General features: G+C 41.7%; 1 protein-coding gene and 1 long non-coding RNA gene across 20 annotated transcripts in view; one reads left to right on the top strand and one right to left on the bottom strand.

Annotated features, from left to right (window-relative positions):
- LOC310766657 overlaps window positions 1–1,783 on the bottom strand; it is a 36,651-nt gene extending 34,868 nt beyond the window's left edge. For 3 of the 4 annotated variants that reach the window (XR_014550309.1, XR_014550311.1, XR_014550312.1), the window contains exons 1-2: window positions 1,628–1,783; window positions 438–686 (exon numbers count right to left, since the gene is read on the bottom strand). This is a non-coding gene — a long non-coding RNA (uncharacterized lncRNA). The remainder of the gene's footprint in view (window positions 1–437; window positions 687–1,627) is intronic. The other variant, XR_014550310.1, reaches the window with a different exon arrangement.
- Window positions 1,784–1,874: 91 nt separating this feature from the next.
- The window catches only part of PCMTD1 (protein-L-isoaspartate (D-aspartate) O-methyltransferase domain containing 1), a 34,122-nt gene continuing 11,953 nt past the window's right edge, over window positions 1,875–24,043 (top strand). The window contains exons 1-6 of one of the 16 annotated variants that reach the window (XM_083623075.1): window positions 1,997–2,284; window positions 8,653–8,689; window positions 17,172–17,258; window positions 19,523–19,617; window positions 21,101–21,526; window positions 23,834–23,936. In XM_083623075.1, coding sequence (XP_083479201.1) covers window positions 21,220–21,526; window positions 23,834–23,936 — 410 coding nt within the window. In that variant the 5' untranslated portion in view covers window positions 1,997–2,284; window positions 8,653–8,689; window positions 17,172–17,258; window positions 19,523–19,617; window positions 21,101–21,219. Of the gene's footprint in view, window positions 2,685–6,522; window positions 6,644–8,652; window positions 8,690–17,171; window positions 17,259–19,522; window positions 19,618–21,100; window positions 21,527–23,833; window positions 23,937–24,043 lie in introns of those variants that run through there. The other 15 variants (XM_083623068.1, XM_083623077.1, XM_083623074.1 and 12 more) reach the window with 15 other exon arrangements.

The following is a 24,043-nucleotide window of genomic DNA, read 5'->3' as shown; positions in this document are numbered from 1 at the left end:
GACAGCGGAACTGGTTTGGCCAGCTTCCCCTCATACATTTTACCCTCACAGATACAGGGTCTCCAGTTTGGAAGGGAAACCAGGGTTTTATCCAGACTAACCCTCCAAACTCATAACACTATGTTCTCATGGGGGAACCCTGTGGATGGAGCCACAAAGAAGTATAGGCCAGAACATGGACACTGAATCAGTTGTTTCTTACAGTGATTTCTCTTAATGCAATCAGTGGATCATTTTTTCATGCAATTCATTGTCAGAAGCCAATATATGCCAATACATGCTATTTTATTGTTAATTTAGATTTTGAATATCCATATAGCACAACAACAACAAAATCACTGCAGTTTACATAGTAAAATTGGGCAACAATTAAAACTTCCTAAATTCTAAAGGTTTTATTTCAGTTTTATCTGCACTGTTCCTTGAAGAGGACATACCTTGAATCTTGTAGGGTTCTTCAGGAAGATGGGAGCAGTGTCTCCTGGCTCCCGGAACTCTTGGTGGAAAAGGCTCTTCGAGGACTTGTGGTATAAAATATTCTCCCGCAAGCTTCATTGGTGTTGTTGCTTCACTACATCTTCAACAGACACAGGGGTATACCATAGGAAACCGGGGCCTTTTCTCCTTTATTCAGGCATGGAATTATTTAATTCATCCTTTTTCAGCTAAAACAGCTCTGAAAGCAACTTACAAAGAGGAAAACACACCATTATTACCTTTACATTTCTTACCATTAGGGATGAGAACCTATACCTCATTCTATACATTTATTCTGTGGGTATGCTCAGCTGTTTTCCAACCCTCCTGAGTTCTTCTTTAACAGATTTGCTAAATTTAATTCCAGAATTAGAGCACCTTTCTCCCCTATGCCATACTAATATGTAATCATACATTGATAAAACCCCACAAAAGTAATCTCAATGTGATTGTACAGCATGTGTAATTGCATCTAGACAGCTTTCATGCTGTTCAACTGTTATGTACATGTCGTTCTGTATATTGGTAACCAACCCTCTCCACCCAGTTTTGATACAGCTGTAAGCAGTAACAGAAAGGTTGCTTATTTTTACTGTTTCAACAAAGCACACAAGTGGTTTATTATTAGTAAAACAATCCATTCAACCAGGTATTGCATGTAAATGTGCATAAATTCTGTGTCCTTTTTGATGACCCATTTCTTGGTGACGTAAGTGGCTACCCTATCCAGTCTTCATTTCACACTTTTGTTGCTGTTCATAATTAGAGTGGGCAAATAGTAGATTTCTATTCAGGTGTGCAAGGATCATGTGGCGCAGCCATTCTGCACTAATTATAATCTTCTGTTAAAGTGTGTGGCTTCAGTTTTTTGAAAAAAACGACAGCAGTAAATACATAAATCAAACCCATGATTATTTTTCTGCTACACATATAAAGAGAGCGAAAGCTTTGCATATTTAACTTCTGCTTATAAGTCTTCTGTTAAAGACATGGACTAGAGGAGTGCAAAACATGGCAGGGAAAATGAAAATAAGAGGAAGCCTCCCCAGTACTCTTCCGTTTTAGGAGTAAGGTAAGAATGAAAACACTTATTATTTGAAAGCAGAAAATAAATCCCTTTCTTTGTGATTCAAAACTAAACCTTCCCTACGGGTGGAATCGGATACGTCGCCCTATTTTTCACAGCCAGCCGCTCGCTCCCCTTACACTCAGAAACACTGCACAGCCTGACAGACTGGCCGGAAAAAAAACACAATTCCTCCAGAGCAGGAGCTGCGATTGGTCGCTCAGCCCTTGACTGCAGCGGCAGCTCGACGTGGCCCTCTCGCCGCTCCATTGGCCGCCGAGTTGCGGGGCGGAGCCTCCGCTCGTTCTGCGTCGGAGACCAAACAAACCCGGCGTCCAGTCCGAAGGGAAAGGAGGCGGGGCTCGCAGGCCCTCGGCTGTAAATGCGTTCACGTGACGCCACTGTTTACATCCTCTCAGCTGTTTGGCTCTTTTTTGCCTTCTCTCTCGCTCCCCGCCCCCCTCCGCCTCTCGCAGCAACACAAACAGTCGGGACCCGCGGCGGCGCGTGAAGGGGGCGGAGAGTGGCTGACCCTGAAGAGCGCCTGCCCTCGCCCACCCTTCGCCCTCCTCAACCACCCCGTTGGCCGTCTGAAAACAAGCTCCCTTTTACCCCCCCCCCTCCGCCCCCTGAGAAGTGGGCGCCTGAGGGCTTTCCTTCCCCGGCCCCGCTTCCTTCAAACTCACGCCAAAGCTTCCCTCTCCCTTTCCCCCTTCGGGAGCCAGAGGACACTGCGGAAGGGTGAGTGTCTGGTGGTGGACTCACGGGGGGGGGGGGGCGAGTGAGAGGGGCAGTTGCTGGGGAAGAAGAGCAACGGCGGGGGCCGCCGAGGCGCTTATGGCGTCGCCGACGTCGGGGCTGGAGCCCAATGTCCCGGCTAGTGATTCTGCGCCCGCATTTCCTCCCCCGCCCCCCTCGCGTCCGGCACGAAGGCCGTTGAGAAGTCCAGCGGCGCGAGACCAACTGTCCGCGCACCACTCGCCTGCCCCCCCCCCAGCGGAGCGCTCGTTGCGTTGGCACTTCTTGACGCGGGAAGGCCCGCGTTGGGGAAAGCGGGTGGGTGAGAGGAGGAGAGCGCAAAAGGGACTTGGAGGCGCTTCCTGCTTTCTCCTTCCCTGCGCAGTTAAAGCAGCACGGCTAGGTGGGTTGGTTTTTTAATTTACATATATATATATATCGGGAAGCGCAAGTGCTTCCCTTGTTTAATTCGGGATCCTGAGACCGGTCGGGATGTTGGTGGGGGGAGAGAGAGGGGCAAATAATGTTCACCGGCAGCTCTCTCGCAACCTTCTTCCCTCCCCACCGCGGTTCTAGCAATGAAACGAGGCGGGCCTTTCTGCTCTCCGTGCTTTTGCCTCGGAGCCGGGGCTATAAAAGGATAAACAAGTTGGTGGAGTCTCCGCCGACGCTGCCGTCTGTCTGCTCCTCTCCTTGCTCTGCCTTTTTGGCCGCCAGTTGGCTTCGTTTTGAAGAGGTGCCAAAGAGGAAGAGGAGAGCAAATGAGCCGCTCCACAATAAAGAGTCGGAGGGCGCCAGAGTCGCCTCGTCACAAGGTTGATGAGGGGGGGGGGGAGACAGAAGCAGCGTCATTTGTGTCCCCTCCATTCCAAAATTGTTCCCTACAAATCATCTCTCCCCTACCCGAGTTAAAAGAAGCCACGCTTGGCCTGAACGTCTCTGACGACACGGGCCAGGAAAATGTACGCGTCAATACATTTCTCAGGCTTGGACGTGCCACCAGGCACTCTGTTGTGTTTGTTGCAACAAGCTGGCATGGCTCCTCCTCAGGAACTTGTCACATTTTCCTTCTGTTTACACTGAAGGTTCTGCATTGAACGCTGGAGGGGGAGAGGCAAGGGGGCTTGACTGCTGGAGAGGCGCTTGCCATTTGCTCTCTTGTTTCTATTTTGGCTGGAAGGAAGAACGAGGGCGGCCCCTCTGCAATGGTTTACAGAGACTTGCCTCTAGCTCCTTGCTCTCACTTGTGGGCTTCGTGCATTTCTGCTCCCTCCTTTGTGTGCACAGTTAGGTGCTCAGAAAGTCTCTGTGTCTGGCTCCACGGTAGAGGAAGAAGTCTTTTTTTGCACGTTGTTTGTAACGCAGCAAAGCAACACAGGGCCTGGCTTTTGCTATCTCCTCTTTGGTGTGTTTGCCAAAGGAAAGGACCTCTTGTGATGGCTGCTGTTGACCTTGAGGCAAAAGCTAAGAGATAAATATCGAAAGGGAGTCAAGAATCTGTGATTGCAGAATGTGGCCTCCCATTCAATTTGTGATTACTGGCTAGTCTCCTGGTCTGACCTAGTTCAGAGCCATTTATATTTGCTCATTGTAGTACTGACTGGAGAGGGTCAGTTGTACTGATATTTGGAAATATGAAATACCACGTGTTATTTTTAAGTAAGATAACAGTGTTGTTATACTGCTGGCAAGATAAAAACAAACCACTCAGCACTGCTTTTACATTTCATCTAAGAAGAGTAAAACATTGGATGCAAAACATTTTTTTCTGCCTCAAATTCATATTTATTTTATTTGAAGCATTTATTTGAATCCTTAAAAGGTTCTCATAGTGGCTTACAAAAATAAGTACTGAGAGGTATGCTGCTGTCAGACTTTAATACACAACAGAAAAATATATTGTGGCAAGGGTGTATAAAGCAAACTCAGGGAGCTATAGTTCTTAGTTACAAAGTTCTTTATAACTGTTAATTCTAGAGGACTAGGTAGGTGAAAGAAGCTTCCATTAGTTCTTTCTCTGGCCAATGAATGGAGCCAGGTTGGTTTTTCTCTTGCAGCCTTCCAGTCACTTGTGGTTTACTGGTCAGTGGAGCATGTGCTGCCTACCAGTTGCAGTCCCTGGGTAAGGGGAAATTGAGTTCCCTTTAGCAAATATTGTTAGATTTGGTGCCAAAGTAAAAGACCTAATGTTGCACTTGTCACTGTAGAACAAATTAAACCTGACTTCTTACTTTGCTGAAGGTCTGTTCATTACTGCAGAAGTGGCCTGATCGTATTCTTTCTTCATATGCCAGTAGCAGCTTATGGTAGTTGTTGGTACCTAATATAAGGTGTGCAAAACATGTGACAATATTAACAAGCTTGCTTTGTCATGTTCCAGACAGAAGAGGTACATGAAGCGCCTGAGGGGAAAACATCCATGAAGAAATCAGGGGGGAAAGAGGCAACATAGCAATGATATATACGCTCTTGGCTACCAAAAAGCATTGTCGTCCCCCACCCACCCACCCACCATAACCTCACTTCTGATAACAACCCCACATCATCCATGCATGGAACAGTGTGATTAATACTAATGGTGTTCCGGCTGTAGAACTTAGATCATATCAAGTCCACATTACCTTCTTCCTAGCCCAATGCCTAGGTGAACAGTGGCATGCCTAAAGTCACAAGTTAGGGTTGCCATATTTCAAAGAGTGAAAATCTGGACACAAAAGTTGAGCTTTGAAATTGTTGAAATCAACATGCAGGGGGGAAGAATATGAATATGAATTTTAAGTTTCCATTTCGAAATTCATACGCTTCCTGAACGAGCTTGTATACAAGTTATAGTAAGTAAAAACATACTGGTTTGCAACCAGTTGAACCATTTGTACAGCTGGGTGCATAATCATAACTTTATTTCTCTTTTGTCTGATATGGTTGGTAGAAGAGAATGGGGTAAGGGACAGTCACCTCAGCTTCTCTGTTGAATTCAGTGAGATAATTTTACATCACCTATCTGGTTGGCATACTATTACACTAGCTCCAGGTGCAGGACTGACGTTGGAAATGAGTGTAGGATTCTAGCTAAGCTTTTTGTTTGTTCCCTTCCACACTCCCGTTTTGACCACGTTTTCTTCTTGTGCTGGCATTGCCAGCATAGTAGTTGTGTCAGTGTTGTTATACTGCTGGCAAGACAGTAATATTACACTGGTGTGAATACACTATACCAGCATAATGTCTTGCTGGTGCAGCAGAATTTAATAGTAATTCTATCCCTGCCCAGCAGATATAACTTGATGATAGGATGTCTCTGTTTAGTCTTTTGTTTTTTAAAATGTTGCTTAATTTAAGGCCTAGTACTGCAAGTGCCTTTTTATGCAGTTTTTCAAGGTGTTAATGAGTTTCATTTAAGTTTTCCTCTTTATAGTATCTGTGAATATTTGAAGGCATTTAGACAAGATTGCCTTTTTTGCAAACAAAAGGAGTGAGGAGAAAAAAATGTTTCCAATTGTGTTTAAATATATAGCTAGAAATTAAAGTTTCAAATGCCAGGAATGTGGTCTTCTGTTATTTTTAGACTTGACCTCACTTGCATTTTCTCATGATGCAGTAATTACAGCTAAACAAACCTGAAGTCATGTCTGAGAATTTGCTAGTTTTACATATTTCACAATCAAATGTCTTAATTCCAGCAATATTTATAAATATATATATTGTATAGAATGCCTTTCATTAAAAAAATTATGATGGTGTACAACAACATTTATAAAATGCCATAAACACAGTACTAAATAATTATAAAAATTATCGGTTTATCTTAAAAAGTTTAAACCACTGAATAGGTATTTCATATTTTAAGTCTTCAAGAAACTCCTGTAAATTAGCAATGAGGTTGTCTGCTGCTTCTCTGCTGGAAGAGTGTTCCACAGCATGGGACTGGCAGCATGAAATGCCCAATTTCTAGTGGAGGCCAGTTTGACTTCTGAAACATAGGGGGAAACTAACAGCACTACTCCAGGTGATCTTGATGATCAAATCAGAATATAAGGGCTCAAGCGGTCGTTAAGGTATCCTGGACACAAGGTGTCCAGGGCTTTGCATTGCAAGGGGATGGACTAGATTACCCTGGGGTCCCTTCCAACTCTACAGTTCTATGATTCTACTATTGAACCTGGCCTGGTAGCATATGGGCAGGCAGTGCAGATCTTTTTACAGAGGTGTAACATGGTTTTGGCCATCTGCCCCCTTCAGTTTAGGCACTGTATTCTACACTAGCTGGAGCTTCTGGATGATGCTTAACCTGTCCGCACAGACCACATTGAAGCAATCTTGTTTTTCCATCACTAGTCTATCATGGTCCAGATAGCTGGTGTACAGGTAAGTGTTGCTCATGGCCACACCGGTCAGCTTGTCACTTAATGACAAAGTTGTGTCTAGGTTAGTAAGGCAGGAATAACTTTGCAGAAACTATGTTGAATATTCTTCAAACTTGTCCTTCTATACAGTATGCTTGTTAATTTCATCTTTAATCATGCTTGCCAACTAGTTTCCCCAGAAACAAAGTTCTGCCAACTGACCCATAATTTCCTGAATCCTCCTAGATACCTTTTAAAAATTAGTTTGACTTTGACTACCTTCTAGTTCTCCAGTACAAAAGTTGATATTGGGGACAAGTCAGGTCAGTGTTCACAATGAGAATTTTGGGTTTAAAGGCAGGCGATGGGCAACTCCTCATTCAGTTTCTTGATGAGAGAAATGTGTGTCATCAGTAGGAGAATAGGCCTCCAGATTCCTGCTACTGAGAATGGCTGCCTTGAACTATTGGGCTTGGCTGGGGGCATCTAACTATTCAAGCTGAAGAAGTTGCCCACCTCTGAGCTATATGAATGGATGGGTACAGTGTGTTAATAGTGATTGCTATTCTTGTTATCTCTGGAAACTAGTACAGTTGTACCTCGTTTTGAGTCCAGGATCCGTTCCAGAGCCCTGGACGCTGGATCAAAGGGGCGCTCGACAGAGTGTTGCTCTGCGCACACGCGTGCAGCAGTTTAGCACTTCTGCTCAAGCGGCAAACCCGGAAGTAACCTGTTCCGGTACTTCCGGGTTTGCCGTGGACGTTCCATGGAATGGATGACCAACAGGGTGGACTTAAAATGAGGTACCACTGTAATATAATAGTTTTGTCCTGCTTCTGGGTAGAAATCAGTAAAATAGTAAAGGTACAAATAAAGCTGTTTAAAGATGCATGACAAGAGATATAGAGACTTCATATTTCACAGCCTTAATTAAGTTTTGAAATAGTTTTAGGACTATAAACAAAGTTTAATGTAATGACAGATGCATGACTTAATATATTATTAATAAATAAGGTTGTATCACCCTGTCTTTGACCAATAATAGATAATAGAAGAAGCAAAATAAGTCATTGTCACAGCAGTAAATGATGATGTCAATAAGCCTATAGTAATGCCCCCCCCCATGGAAGGCTTTCCAATAATTCATTGGTTCTTAAGGGCTGGCCCAGTTTATGAAAACACATGCATTTTACAATCGGACTATAACAACTGCTTTATTAATTGTGGTTTGTAGTTGCTTTTTACAGTCATATGAACTGGTTCTTCTCTGACTATGGAACTAAAGCAGTTGCATATCAGAAAAATGCTTAAAATAATGTGTTTATTTTTACTTCCCCTTGTGTGCCATGAATGTATACTTAAAAGCTTTGGGAATAATAATAATTATTACTGTTAAATTTGAATTCCACACTTCATCCAAAGATCCCAGGGCAGTTCACAACAGAAAAATACAAATGAGAATACAAAATACACAGTAAAGCAAAAATAAACCAATAACTCCCCTCCTACAAACACATTTAAAAAGCCATATAATGTTAATCGATTAGAATGTAATTAGTTCTGCTCCCTCTCTCTCTTTAGTTTATAATATAGAGAGTCAGCAATATTTGATTATTCATCCCTGAAGGTTATCTGTACAATAGCAATATTGTTGGGTGGTAAATTATTATTTACAGTATTGCTACATCATGTTTTCAGAAAGCCTCTTGAATAACTTCTGAATGGTATTTCTGAGCCTCATACAAAAGCCATATAAATTCTAGGATCAAACTAAATAGTGCAAAGTTGTACTAAATATGTATAACTGCTTACTATTTTTGAGAAGTATGGAATAGTTGTTCAAGTTTATTTAGGCTGTTATCCTAACGACCCTTGACAGTTTTATATTGAATTCTATGTGAGTTCCTTCTGAATGAACCTTAATAGGCTCTGAATGTGTAATCAAAACATGCATTTGACCAACTGTGTTACTCTGGGTGGTTGTTTTTTTATTAAAAAAACCCCTCATTTTCCTCCCCTATCTCTCCACAGCAATTTACAATGCAGTTGTAACTATGCCTACTCAGAAGTAAGTCCTATTGAATTCAAAGGAACTCCCAGGTAAATAAGGTTAGGATTTCAGCCTAAATATTTGAGAATCCCAAGGAGTTTCCATTGCAAATTTATCCCATTAAATATGTGTTTAGTTTACAGACTTGCTCTCAGGTAGATCATTTCTCTTTGTGTGTGTGTTTCTTCTTTATCTGTAATATATATCAGTCATAAGCAGTGATTCATAAACAGCTGATTTTTTTGTTTTGTTTTGTTTTTACAATCCCACCTCCCACAGAGGCACCAAATGTCTATTTAATTACATTTAACTTTTAAGTCATTTCAGGGTGGGTGTTTTTTAAAAAAATGTCTCAAATTGTCATGTGTTCTCAAAGTTTGGATCATTTCTATTTCTTGCTCTGCCTGAAGCAAGCAAAGGAGGAACTTTAGAAGGTGGGTTTGGAGCAGTATGGATCATAACACATGTATACTTGTCCACCTACCCACATAACCTTTCTTCTGCTTCTACACAGCACAGCAGATGCATTTTGTTTCCTGTGGAAATGGAGGGGGATCTGTAGTCCTTGTGAGATATGTGTGTGTGTGTGTGTGTGTGTGTGAGAGAGAGAGAGAGAGAGAGAGAGAGAGCGTGAGAGTGTGCAGTGTTTGAAACTCCCATTGTTCTAGGCGCATTTTGCGACAGGGAACTTCATTATCGCAAGTAGTTTCTGAGCTCTGACCACAGTACTGCACCTAAAATTTCAGATTAAAACTGCAGAGTGGAAGGAAAGGAGTACCTTTTTCTGCCTCCCCACTTCCAGCTACTCTCTAAAGACTAGAGAGGAGACCCTCTTAAGAATATTAGGGGGGTGGGCAGAGGAATGACTAGACCATATGAAAAATGAACATAATGTTTTAGCAGCAGGTCATTCATTTTCAGCTTTGTATTCTTGTTAAAAAAAAGCACACCTAGACATTCCTGTTGTTGTGCCCATAACCTAGTTTTAAGTGCCATTTAGCTCCTAGCTTTCATATCTGTTTCTAACAGTATGTGAGAGTGTGTGTGTGAGAGTGGTAGAAAGGCATTCCAGTGAAATACATTGTTAATTGTGGGGTTTATTTTAATTTTTTGACTGAAACACATTAGATTAGGCATATTTTCCCCACATGCTGTCATTTGTGGGCTTTGCAATATGTGCCATTTGATATCAACAGTATCTAAATCCTGTTTGGTGAATGTTAACAGCACATCATTCCTACTCAGTTAATTTTGGTGTTGGTGGTCATGGTGATGGACTGGTGAGCATCTGACTGTGTGTGCAAATGCATCTTTTAATCTGTGTTAATAAATGAGTCCAGGAATAATATTGGTTCTTTTTTTAAAAAAAACAAAAACCCCTCTGATTTACAACACCTAACCAGCAACTAGAAAATGAAAGTTTTTATTAACAGAACTTCTTAAATATAGGGAGAAAATGTTTGAACTGCATTTTGCCCTCTAAACATCTGCAGCTAGATAAGAGAACACATTCACAGATTCAGGAAGTGTATGACACAATGCTATCATATGTTTACAGATTAAAAGAATATTGGATATACTTGGCCCAAATTGCTTATCTGGTAGAAAGAATTGCAGTACTAAGAATATCAATATAGGCAAGTTATATGGGATCAATTCCAATCTGTTACCCCCGAGGATGTGGACAGGCTGCTTGGACGAGTGAAACCAACCACTTGTCTCCTTGATCCTTGCCCATCCTGGCTTATAAAAGCTAGCCGGGAAGGACTGGGCGATGGGCTTCATGGGGTGGTGAATGCTTCCCTCCGTGAGGGAGCCTTCCCAGACCCGCTGAAAGAGGCGGTTATTAAACCTCTTCTTAAAAAACCATCTTTAGATGCGGCCACGATGGCCAACTATCGCCCAGTCTCAAATCTTCCATTCTTGGGCAAGGTGATTGAGCGAGTGGTTGCTGAACAACTCCAGGCATGCCTGGAAGAAGCGGACCATTTGGATCCCTTCCAGTCGGGATTCAGGCCTCATCATGGGACTTTAACTGCCTTGGTCGCACTGGTTGATGATCTCTGGCGGGCTAGGGACAAAGGTGAGAGCTGTTTCCTAGTTCTGCTGGATCTCTCAGCGGCGTTTGATACCATCGACCATAACATCTTTCTGGACCGTTTTGAGGGGCTGGGAGCTGGGGGCACTGTTATACAGTGGTTCCGCTCCTTTCTCCTGGGCCGTGGTGGGGGGGGGATGAGTGTTCAGACCCCTGGGCTCTCACTTGTGGGGTGCCTCAGGGTTCTGTCCTCTCCCCCATGCTTTTCAACATCTATATGCAGCCGCTGGGAGAGATCATCAGGGGGTTTGGGCTGGGTGTTCATCAGTATGCGGATGATACCCAGCTCTACCTCTCTTTCAAATCAGAGCCAGTGAAGGTGGTAAAGGTCCTATGTGAGTGCCTGGAGGCGGTTGGAGGTTGGATGGCGCCTAACAGATTGAGGTTGAATCCTGACAAGACAGAAGTACTGTTCTTGAGGGACAGGAGGCGGGCAGGTGTGGAGGATTCCCTGGTCCTGAATGGGGTAACTGTGCCCCTGAAGGACCAGGTGCGCAGCCTGGGAGTTATTTTGGACTCGCAGCTGTCCATGGAGGCACAGGTCAAATCTGTGTCCAGGGCAGCTGTTTACCAGCTCCATCTGGTACGCAGGCTGAGACCCTATCTGCCTGCGGACCGCCTTGCCAGAGTGGTGCATGCTCTGGTTATCTCCCGCTTGGACTACTGCAATGCGCTCTACGTGGGGCTACCTTTGAAGGTGACCCGGAAACTACAACTAATCCAGAACGCGGCAGCTAGACTGGTGACTGGGAGCGGCCGCCGAGACCACATAACACCGGTCTTAAAAGACCTACATTGGCTCCCAGTACGTTTCCGAGCACAATTCAAAGTATTGGTTCTGACCTTTAAAGCCCTAAACGGCCTCGGCCCAGTATAACTGAAGGAGCGTCTCCACCCCCATCGTTCTGCCCGGATGCTGAGGTCCAGCGCCGAGGGCCTTCTGGCGGTTCCCTCGTTGCGAGAAGCAAAGCTACAGGGAACCAGGCAGAGGGCCTTCTCGGTAGTGGCGCCCGCCCTGTGGAACACCCTCCCATCAGATGTCAAAGTGATCAACAACTACCTGACATTCAGAAGACATCTTAAGGCAGCCCTGTTCAGGGAAGTTTTTAATCTGTGATATTTTAGTGTATTTTTTGGTTTCTGTGGAAGCCGCCCAGAGTGGCTGGGGAAACCCAGCCAGATGGGCGGGGTACAAATAATAAATTATTATTATTATCACTACAGGATATAAACTTTGGGCTAACTATTCAACAAAAGAGGATGACTTGTATAAAACCATATTGACTTCTTAATGGGAAGATTTAAAAAGTCATTTACCAATGATAACTTCCATGAATGAGTGGTGATTTGAATCTCATGCACAGTGCTAATCACAAGTACTATTGTATGAAAGTGTACCAGCCTAGTGGGCACTATAATAAATGTACAGAATATGTCATTCTGTGGGTTTCCCCATAGTGCAGGAGAAGCAGATAGCACTGCAAGATTGGACTTTATATCATTGGCAGGGCTGTTTGTCTTCATCCATAAATTCATGTACATTTCTCAAAGTTAGTGGGTAAACTTGTATGTGCTGCAAATGGTTTAGTCTGAGGTGGGGGACCCCCTTTTGGCCCAACAGGCCATTCCCCCCCCAACCATGCCCACCTTCTCCATGTGTCGTCAGGTGTGGGGCAGGTAGAGACACAACTGGATTAGTTGTATGACTGGGGTTACATGTAGGGAACTCTAGTACACAACTAATGGCTGGAGAAAGCAGGCTTGAACTTGCTGTCCAACCCACTCCTCAATCAACTGATGCCATTACGACACCCTCTTGTCAAAGTTGACCTGCAGTGGTGGGGGGAGGTAAAGATCTATCCCATCAGGCCAAAAAAGGATCCTCACCCCACTTCAGTTCATCATTAAGTGGTTTTATTCTGTGTTGGATTGTGTTTAATTTAATTTAGCTGCCATTTAAAATACAATATTTTCTCATGAGAGCTTACAAGATTTCAGACAATTTAAAATCATATAAAGTTGGGGAAATTTTGCTTTCTAGATGCTGAATTACAACTCTCATCAGCCCCACCAAGCATGACCAATGATGGGGGTTGTATTTCAGCAATATCTGGAGTGCCCAAAGCTCCCTACATCTGATTTAAAATAATCATAGCATCGATAAAAGCATTTCAACACCTTCTATATCACTTGGATTGAGGGCAAGAACAATTTGTCGCAATTAGTGGGTAGCTAGTTGCTCTCAAGAGCAGAAGCTCTTTGGTTTGATCCAGGGTTTCAGCACCCAAAAAAAGAGAGCAGAAGCTCTTACCCCTGCTTTTTCTAAACCAGGGGACAGCAAGGTTTATCTTGCCTGGGTCAGATCGGTCCCGCGGAGATCCCTCCGTGGGCCGGATCGCACATGCAAGCACCCACGATTTTCAGCATTGTGCAGACACGATTTCCAGCTCCGCGGGAGCAAGTTGCTGCGCTGCGCCGGTTTAGCACAGCGCGCTAGCAGGCCGCTCTTTTGGGGGTGGCTCATGGGCTGGTCAAACAACCTCCGCGGGCTGCTAGCGGCCCATGGGCTTTAGGTTGCTGACCTCTGTTCTAAGCTATGGCGGTATCTGTTTTATGTGTTATTTGTTATAATTTTTATTCCTCACTTATTTAAAAGACCTCAGAATAGAAATCAGTCCTTAACTCATATCCTCACAATACTGGAGCTATTAATGTGAGGTAGATTAGGCCATGGGGGTTCTGAACTTGGGTCTCTCCCATCCCTGTCCGTTGCTATTGTCTACTACACCACATTGGTTCTCATCTCTCACTGCTTCAGGAATGCAGCAGACTGTTGTGGTGGGTTGGCACTGGGCTGATGAGCTTATTAACCTGTTCCTCTCATGCAGTTTTCCTACTGAAATATCCCCCTAAGGTGCTTTTAACCCAGAAGGGGAAATACATATTTCAAGCAAGTTTAACTACCAGTTTTTACTAAAGAATGGCAACAATAGGTAAGAGAAAACATAGTTCATATGGGGATACATCTTCTTTAAAACAACAACAAAGGAAGTTGTGTTTGTAATAATTGTATTTGATTCTGAGTGTTTTTACAAAAAGCAACTTTGGTCTAAGTATGAATATTATCATAATTCTTTCTCCGACCTCACCCTGCCCATTCAACATCTATTGATAAGGAAAACAAAAAGGTGAAAGCACATTGAAGAGTCAGCTCTCCTTTGGGACTGCTTGGCAATCTTTACTATTCAAGAGATTATTGTGGGGACATCTTTAACAAAATTAGAAACTTAATGTAATCAGACTTTTAATGTAATTCAATCTGTATGTTTCTAACTTGTATCAAATAGTAGTTGTTTCTAGACTCTGGTGTTGTTTTTCATTTGGCTGTGCACACTGTGTATCAGGTTATAACTGTTAGTGTTGATAGCTTTCTTTCCATAGACACTTACTTTAGTATTAACAAAAAAAATTTTTTTCCTTCCAGTAGCACCTTAAAGACCAACTAAGTTAGTTCTTGGTATGAGCTTTCGTGTGCATGCACACTTCTTCAGATAACTTTACTATTGTTAGCATTCAACATGATCACATTATTGATGGTACTTTCCAAAAGCTGGTAAATTAAAATACCTACTTTTATGTTATGTTAAAACTGGTTTTTAGTACGACTGTAGGCTGAACAAAAACAAGCCATGTACTAGCAACAAATGCCTAAAAACTAGCAGTTCAAAAGCATGTCAAGTGCAAGTAGATAAATAGGTACTGCTCCCGCGGGAAGGTAAATGCTGTTTCCGTGCACTGCTCTGGTTCGCCAGAAGCGGCTTAGTCATGCTGGCCACATGACTCGGAAGCTGTCTGCGGCCAAACGCCGACTCCCTCAGCCTATAGAGCAAGATGAATGTGCAACCCCAGAGTCGTCCATGACTGGACCTAATGATCAGGGGTGTCTTTACCTAGTGCTTCCTAAATAGTACAGAAATGCACTTTTTATAAATAGGGTTTCACAAATCATTATTTTATTGTGTCTTATGAAATTTTGCTCTTCAGGTCAGTTTTCCTTAAAATTCCAGAATTAAATATGTGCTTTCAAAACATAATTGGTATACAAATGATAAACAAGTAGGCAGATATATTCTGCAGTGCATGCTGCACTATGCGGTAAATGTTTAGTAGCTGGTACATGGTCATGGCTGTATACTGAGCACTTAAGAAGTCAAAATAACTCAGATTCTATGCACATGAAAGGTTTTTCTACCTGATTTCTCCCCTCCAGCATACCTTTACTGAGAGGTAGGGTGTTACCCAACACTGAGAGAAGCTATAGGGAGGCACACAGGATTATGATGTAGAAGAGGGAAGTATCAGGATATTCCCTTGCACAAGCATCCTTTGCGCTGGTATTGGATACTGCCTATTAAGTTAAAATCAGTTGCACAAATCTGTGACACAGTACACACGGCATGATACATAAGATGCAATAGATGATATGTTGTATTAATTAGTGTGCAAATTAGGACTATTTAGATTCCAAATAATGCAGATGAACATTTACTCAAAGTAATGCATTTCTGCCCAGTAATAATAACTACTAGCCCTTGTAAAGAATTTTAACCACCTTTAGTATTCAGGTAGGTGTTCTCGCTTATTGGTCTTAGCATTGTGCAAATCAAACACATTATTTTATAATTATTTTATAATTGTCTTGATAAGCAGATATAAACTATGTACTTTGAATTGCATGTGGGCTTCATGCTCAGGAGTTTTAGGTTATAGTCCTGGACTGTTGACTGTCCTGGGTAGCATAAAGTGTGTCTTTGGTTGCAAACATATGTTTTAGTTGTTGTGGCATCTAATTAGTGTGCATGGTTGTTCAGGAATACAGGAATTAGAAAGTTAGAAAGTTGATCTTCTTAAAGGTTTAAATAAATCATGTCTGATTTCTGTGGCTGTATGCAGGCAGATATGTATATTTTAGCTTTATTTGCAGCAGCAGCACCCCAAATAACTCTAGTCCATAGAAGTTTCATCATTGAAATCTCTCCACACTTGGGTGGCATACAGGTGCCTGTATCTTCTGATTGGACAAATTCGGGCTGTTGGTATGCCACCCAGCTTGCTGCCCAGTCGCATACCTGAATAATCTGGCAGAAGTGCTTTGAAGTGTGATGCAGAAGAACCCCAGGACGCTGGTACTGGAAGTCAACAGTATCCATGCTAAAGTTACCTTGACTGAGCCAACTGAGGTCTTCATGGCCTCTGTGGCAAACATGGGGTTGTCCCAAGTTGTCATTGACACAGCACATACGAAAGTCTTTGGTGTGTGGGTGTGAGAGAGACAGAGAATTGTGGTTAGACGATTATCTGGGGTAGTTTGTTCATGCATAGATGTAGGACCCATTAGGATGATTCATCCTTAGGTATTTGCAGAATCCAAAGAATTCCCGAATGCTTTGTGGGATTTTCCAGAAGCCAGAACTGGAAATTCTATTGACTCTTTGGGATGTCTATGAAATGACAAGATGTGCTGGGAAGTTGATATGATTGCCGCTGAATGCCCACTCTGACACTTTGGAACCATCCCTTTTCTCCCCCAGGATGTTCCAAGATATGAAACAGGATTTGTGAGGCTAGAATGCAAGTGGCATAAGATTCAGTGTGAGGTTGACTGAACATGTGCCTATTGTCATGCCTGTTGCAGGAGATGAAGGTGGCAAATAAGACTTACTTTGGTGCCTCCCTTTCATTCTCAAGCGCCTGGCCATCAGTGCTTTTCTGTGTGGTGAAGGGACCTTTGACACATGTCCCAGGAATAGTGTTGGAACCAACAGAGGCCTGCTGTGACATGTTTGCCATGTTACCATAATTACAGAGCTAGATGAGGTGTCCCAACACATCTTGCCCAATTTTATGGGATCTATTTTTCATTGACATGATCTGATAATGTAGATAAAGCACTTTCAGTGGTTTGGCCCACAGCTTGTTATTCACAGTGGTTATTCCATGAACTGCCCTGAGACCCCTGGGTATATAAATTCAATATATAATAATAGTTCCCTCTACCCCTGCTGTGCCCCTGTATTGTGGTAGCCCCTTTCTCTGCAATATGTGGCTGAGCAACCATCGGCTGCTTCAGACATCTTGTAAAGATTGTGGTGCCCAGGTGGTCCCCGACTCATAAGATTGGACTCTGTTTTATGTGTTTGAATCCCCTGAATTTGTTTTACTTGCTTTTATATCCCTGCATATACTTTTATAATTCTGCTTTATTGGTTTTAGATTGAATTTAGTTTTAATGATATTGTTTAATTGTGTTGCTTGTTTTTTATATTGTATACGACTTAGGAATTTTAAAAATATTAAACAGTTTATTAATGCTTTAAAATAATTCACTTTATTATTTTACAGTAATTCTGTGATGATGATACTTGCAGAAAAATACAGCCAAGGAAAGATAGGCCAGAAGGCTTTTTCCTAGAATTACCATTTTTCTAGGTAAGTGATTCCCTTTTTATTTCAGTAAGTAGATTGTTTTAGTACAAAATAGGGCTTTGGTTAATGAATATTAATTAGAGAATAGTTAAAAGGATACAAAATTGTTAGGATTTGATTGTACAGTATTTGAGGTTGCAACCTCTTAAGCCCTGTTCCAGTACTGGTAATGCCAACTTCTCCAGCCTAGGGTTTTAGTTACTAACAAACGTATTTAGGAGCAGTCCCTACACTTAGCATTCCTATCTGGAGAAATTGTGTGGGTGGATTCAGAATGCATGCTGAGGGGTTGATAGGTGCCCTTCCCAGTGCAAATGGAGGAATCTTATAGGGGAAAATATTTGGGGCATTCTTCCATGTTGTGCTGAGAGCCTAACAAAAGCGGCATTTTTTCATCTCCGCCAAGCTATGCAGTTGGCTCCTTACCTCTCTCGCCCTGACCTAGCCACTGTGATCCACGCGACGGTCACCTCCAGACTGGATTATTGTAACTCGTTCTACGTGGGGCTGCCCTTGAGACTGACCCAGAAACTCCAGCGGGTGCAGAATGTTGCAGCGAGACTCCTTACGGGGTCCTCGCTGCGAGATCACATTCACCCGGTGCTATACCAGCTGCACTGGCTCCCGGTGGAGTACAGGATCAGGTTTAAGGTGCTGGTTTTAACCTTTAAAGCCCTATACGGCCTAGGACCCTCGTACCTACGGGACCACCTCTCCTGGTATGTCCCGCAGAGGAACTTACGATCTTCAAACAAAAACATCTTGGAGGTCCCAGGCCACAGAGAGGTTAGGCTGGCCTCAACCAGAGCCAGGGCTTTTTCGGCTGTGGCTCCGATCTGGTGGAACACTCTGCCACAAGAGATTAGGGCCCTGCGGGACTTGACATCTTTCCGCAGGGCCTGCAAGACAGAGCTGTTCCGCCAAGCCTTTGGCCAGGGCACAGCCTGACTCCCTCCTTTGGCAATCTTCACAGAACTCTACCCAATGGTTGCCATCAATTTGATTTGAAGTAATTTTTTAATGAAATGATTTTAAAATGTTGTCTTATTTTATTGTTGTTAGCCGCCCTGAGCCCGGCTTCGGCTGGGGAGGGTGGGATATAAATAAAAAATTATTTATTTATAACTTTGAGAGATTGATTCATATTGTATGGCTAGGCAATCTTTGTACCCCCTATAATACTGATTTTATAATTAAAGTTATAGGCAGATGCATTTTCCTGCATATGCTACTACCCTTCTTTAGGATAATAAATTAGACATCAGTGTTCTGTATTTTACCTCAAGTGCCTGTATTATGAAAGGTAGTTGAGATGGGTAGGAGCCTTTTGAGAATCTCAGAACCAACCTCTAACCTTTAAATTACACATTTCATATCAAACTTTAGATTTGGCATTGAATAGACATGCAGATGAAGGAAGATCTGTATCAGACAGATGATCCTTTAAGCTTCCAATAGATTCTAATACATGCATGTCCATCCCCACCTCATCATCTTTGATCCCCTCAGTTCTGCAGTCCTGAGGCAACTGGCAATTGGAACAGTGGATTCCTTCTGCCAGGGATGGAGTAGCATGCACTTCGGCTGCTGTATGAGATCAAACTGGTCATCTCTTTGCCACAATCTTTCTGTAAAGCAGGGGCTGCAGCCTGCCAGTGCCAGTGTCAAAAGCCAGAGTGCACTTTCTTTTACTTTAGTGATCCCAGGACAACTGCAATTGAGCAGTAAGGCTGAGAAAAAAATGTCATAGAAATGTGTTACAAGCCAGCAGGATGTAATAGTTAGCATTAATGTATGATCAAAGCGACCCTGGTTCAAATACCCACTCACCCTAATCTACTTCATAGGATAGGTAAAGAACCATATATACTACCCTAAGCTCTTTGGATGAATGGCAGATACAGTTATAATTATAAGGAGAAACAGGTAAGGGAGGATGCAAAGTGGCCAAGAGAAAGCATTCTTATAAAAATGAACTTTTCTATCCTTTAATCAATCACGTTCCAGCCTTGTCACATAGAAATATAATGCCTGACCAGTACTTATGAATGCCAAACAAACTCAGTGTGGTGTATAAATAAAATATAAGCCTGTAACATTTTGAAACTTTATACAAATAATTGCATCTCCTAGCCAAGCGGCCAATAACATGTTCATATATAGTAATATTGACGGGTTTACGTATGTATATACCGGTAAGTGCAAATTGCATAAGACAGATGTCAATGTCTAATTGAGGCATGTTTTGACTATGGAGTCTTCTTCAGTGGCAGATATTGAAGGGCATAAGGGAACAAATTATCACTGTCAGAAGAAAACTTATTTGGGGGCTCTGTATTGCTGCATTTTGGAAGACTGTAAGGTATGTATTTTTCAATCAATAAAGGAATTTTGTTGCAGCATGCTATAAATATGATCATGCACTCTTGTCTCCTGCCCAAAATAATGTACTTAATTGTTTGTCTATTTATTGATATATATATATATATATGCATACTAGTTTGTTAGTATTATTATATATAATAACATTATTTGTCTGAATTTATTTGTTATAAAGTTTCATTTTAAGTTTCTTTATATAAGTTACAGGTTTTCATTTTGTTTATAAGCCACCTTGATTTTGTTCTGTATTCATCCTGATGTTATATTTGCCTGCCTCCATCTTTCTTCTTCTTTCCCACAGGGCAGGTCATGTCCAATGTCCTTTATGGTAGGGGCAGTCCTGGAGCTGGCCCTTATGTTGTCATTGCCTCTCTTGTACTATTCTGCCCACGCACACTTCAATGCATCCCCCATAATCCATACTTCAATGCATTGGCTGAGCAGCCGACAGTTGTTTAAAAGCTAATGTAATGTGTGAACCGAAAAGAATATAGCTCAACTTCTTTTTGAAAATAAATCACTTTCCTTTCAGGACGAACAACATTAATTTATCTCATTGCAAGTTTTACATGTCATATTTGCCCCTTCACTACCATGCATAAGTAGCTGCTGCTGCTCCATGGAAAATTGAAAGATAAATAGTATACAATATGCAGAGTTTTCAGGGGGGAAACTGTAGATGAAAACTGGATAATTAAGCTCCTTGATGCTAACTGGATTTTAAAGAGTGAATCAAACAAGTGTCTTGTTTTGGTTTCTCTGTACCTTGTTAGCTGGTGCAATTCTCCCTGCACCGACCTTGAAACAAAACTAGAGATTGGTTACATTCTTTGGCTTTGTCCTTTTTCTAAGAACAATACAAGATACTTTTCTCAGGGCAGTTGAAGACTCAATCCAACCTTTTACTGCATGAAGTCTCTGCCCTCCCCCGGACATTTAGCTTTGATAATAGAATAAAAATCACCATACAATCCAGGGCTTATCCTATGTTTTCCTTTTAGTGGGTGTAGCGATTTAGACAGGAGACTGAGTGCCAACTTGTGCATCCTTATATTCAGTTAGAATAACACAATAGTGTTATACTCATGTTTTGTATTGATTGTTGGTACTGTGGCACTGAAACAACTTTCTTTTTTCCTTTTCTGTTTCTGTTTCTCGGCATGTTTTCCTGTGTATTTCATATGGATGTGCTCCTTTTAATAGCGCTATGTCTACCTGAGAATCAAATGTACATTTGTTTTGACCTTGCTCCATTTGGTATGGATTACTTTGACCTATTGGGGCTCGTGGTTACAAACAATAAGAACTTTAGTTGTACACCAAACACTTGGGTTGATTCATACTTGCATTGTTCAAAATATTAGGCACAAATTAATATTATTAGCTTCCATACCCTGTGTTCAATTAGATTTTTTTTTAATAACCTGTGAAAATAAAAGAATGTCCTCTTAAAAATCTTTTAGGAGCCTCTTGCAAAGCAGTATTGAACCTGACAGGATTGGATTCCCTTCTACATGGAAACGTCAAACAAGGGCCTGCCAATGTGTTGCCGGAGTTAATTGAATTGTTATAGAAAATCATCATGGGAGGAGCTGTGAGTGCAGGAGAAGACAATGATGATTTAATTGATAACTTGAAAGAAGCACAATATATTCGTACTGACAGAGTGGAGCAAGCCTTCAGAGCTATTGATCGTGGTGACTACTACCTGGAAGGCTATAGGGACAATGCATATAAAGATTTGGCTTGGAAGCATGGAAATATACATTTATCAGCCCCTTGCATTTATTCTGAAGTCATGGAAGCTTTGAAACTTCAGCCAGGATTGTCTTTTCTTAATCTGGGTAGTGGAACCGGCTATTTAAGCACGATGGTGGGATTAATATTAGGTAATACTTTTTTTTTAAAAAAAGTGTTAATAATATATGTTTTATGGCAGATGAAATTTATTAAGAATCTCAGTTTTACAACTGTGTGCATGCATAACTGTCATTTAGCTTCATAGCACTTTATAAGGAGGTTTTCCAGATGAATTGTACTTAATGTACAATTGACTTCAATGCCTTAAAATATTATTCAGGAATTTCAAATGCAACCTCCACCTTTAGCTCTTGATTCTTCACTTCTTAACTTGTGTTTTATTTATGATTTTGCTATTTTAGAAATGAGAGTTGAGTATTTCACTTGCATTCTTACTTAGGGCCAAACAACATGAGATATGGGAGATCTGAGATTGGATTTCCAGTGCTTCTAGTTCAAAGAAACTGAGTAGAGCAGTAGGATTTGGACATTAATGCTAGGAAGAAGGGGTCATATAACCCATTCTTTCTGTGCTGTTAGTACCTCTTGTGTTATACATTATGGCAAATCATATCTCAGGGATATAGATCAGAAAAGGAATGTTATATTCCGAGCATCTCTGTTCTGATCCAAATTTGAGAGATTCTGCAGATGGTTTAGCCAAAAGTGGAAATAGAGTCCAGCCATGGATCTCTTGCATTCCATGCAGTTTTGTTCTGAATAGTGTGTTTTTTAAAAAGTTATTAAAACTATTAATGAAACTAACAAATGATTAAGTCAATCTTTAATGACATGGGGAAATCCCTGAAAATTATTATTCATTCTAGAGAAAGCAGGAGTAAGACTGTCAGCTCACTGCTCCCTCTTGTGGGGAATAAAATACCTCTTCGCTTAGTGCAGCATTGACCAAATTTATGGGGATGAAATTTATACTTTTTTCTTGATAGATTGTTTGAATTGTTCATGGCATGAGATTCTGTAACTTTATCCAAGTAATTAAATGTTTTGATACCTTTCCCAAGCATCTCCTGAACTTTAAATCCATAAATCATTTCGTTGCTAGTAATGGAGCATTGTTTCAAAGGTGCTTGTGTTGAAGTACATAGACACATGGGTGCATATTCTTATAAGCAGTTCTAGATGGCAACTCCTCCAGCAACATGGAAAGTTGAACAGGAAGGTATCAAACTACTGGCATGTGTGAAAGTTGGAGCTATGGTGGATGGTTTAGCTACTGTTCTGCCTCTGCTGTTCTGCTAGTTTATTTGCATTAGCAGTGATCGGTGCAGGTATCAACTCAATTCCCATGTAGCTTGCATGTGTTAACTGCACTGCTGTAGAGTACCTGATATTTGCAGGTGCCTTCTATGAAAGATGACATAAGAGGAAACAGGCATACTTCAAATTTCTCTTCTAAACAGCTCTTCTGGTAGAAATATTTTGAGCAAGTTATGTGTTGACAACCTTTCTAAACTGTTCGCTAAACATGGTCTTCCAGATCCTTGACCAACACTTGAATCAAACACTTGGATAAAGTTACAGGAACTGACACAATCTCAGTACTTTGAAAGATACTGTTGTGTAACTGTAGACATTATTTCTGGTTATGTCTGCCTGCAGCTTGGTTTTTACTTGCATTTCTTCACACTGTCACAGGCATGTGAATAGTAGCAACTGGGAAGGAAAATATAGTGTGGGAGCCATCCCATAATTAAGCTATCTCCAAAGGGAGAATAAAGCTGGTCCTCTCTAGTTAAACATTTCAAGGTAGTCTGTATAAATGATCACATCATTTTTTTCATCCTAGATGAAATAATTAAAATCTGTCCATTATGAACACATATTGCAGCTTTGGGGTTGAAAGCTTTTTTAAAAATACACCCCCCCCCAAACACACACTTCATTTTATGGCCTAGCAGGAACCATTAGCTCTAAGTTGGATGCACCATTTTTACCAACCTGGTCACACGTTCTGAAGCTCAGAGGGGCATGACCAGGAATCAGTGTAGTTTCATCAGGATCCAAGCATGAGAGCAGAAATGCATAAGGAACAAGCCAATGAGCCCAGCAGGTACCAGCCATGTGACTGGAGAGGGGAATACTAGAGCTACAGCTGTGCTGAAATGTCCTTGTTAAACTCTTTCAGCTTGAAACTAGGGTTTTGGATAGGACAAAGAGTTTTCATTAAACAGTCCCTTCCTTCTGTCTCTCTCTCTCCCTCCCTCCCTCCCTCCCCCCCCTCCCCTCTCCCCCTCTCTTTCTCTTCACATTTCTTCACTTCCCAAATACTGTACTGGCTTAAAGTTGCTTAGTGTTCATATCAAATGTCCACCTTCATATACAAGGCACTCTTTGATTTAGCGAGGCTTAAATTGCTGCCAATTCTTAATTTACAGGCCCTTTTGGAATAAATCATGGAATAGAACTTCATCCAGATGTGGTGGAATATGCCAAGGAAAAACTGGAGAGCTTCATAAAATATAGTGATAGTTTTGATAAGTAAGTATGTTGTCGGCTTGGCTCATTTTGTGGCCTTAAACAGTTATTGTATGGTGGAAGTAAAACATGCATATTTTTCTGGGATTTTTAAAGGAAACCTATTCTAT

The sequence above is a fragment of the Podarcis filfolensis genome, assembly GCF_964270895.1.
Source record: "Podarcis filfolensis genome assembly, chromosome: 7".
NCBI lineage: Eukaryota > Metazoa > Chordata > Lepidosauria > Squamata > Lacertidae > Podarcis > Podarcis filfolensis.
This window is presented reverse-complemented; position numbering and strand designations above follow the sequence as displayed.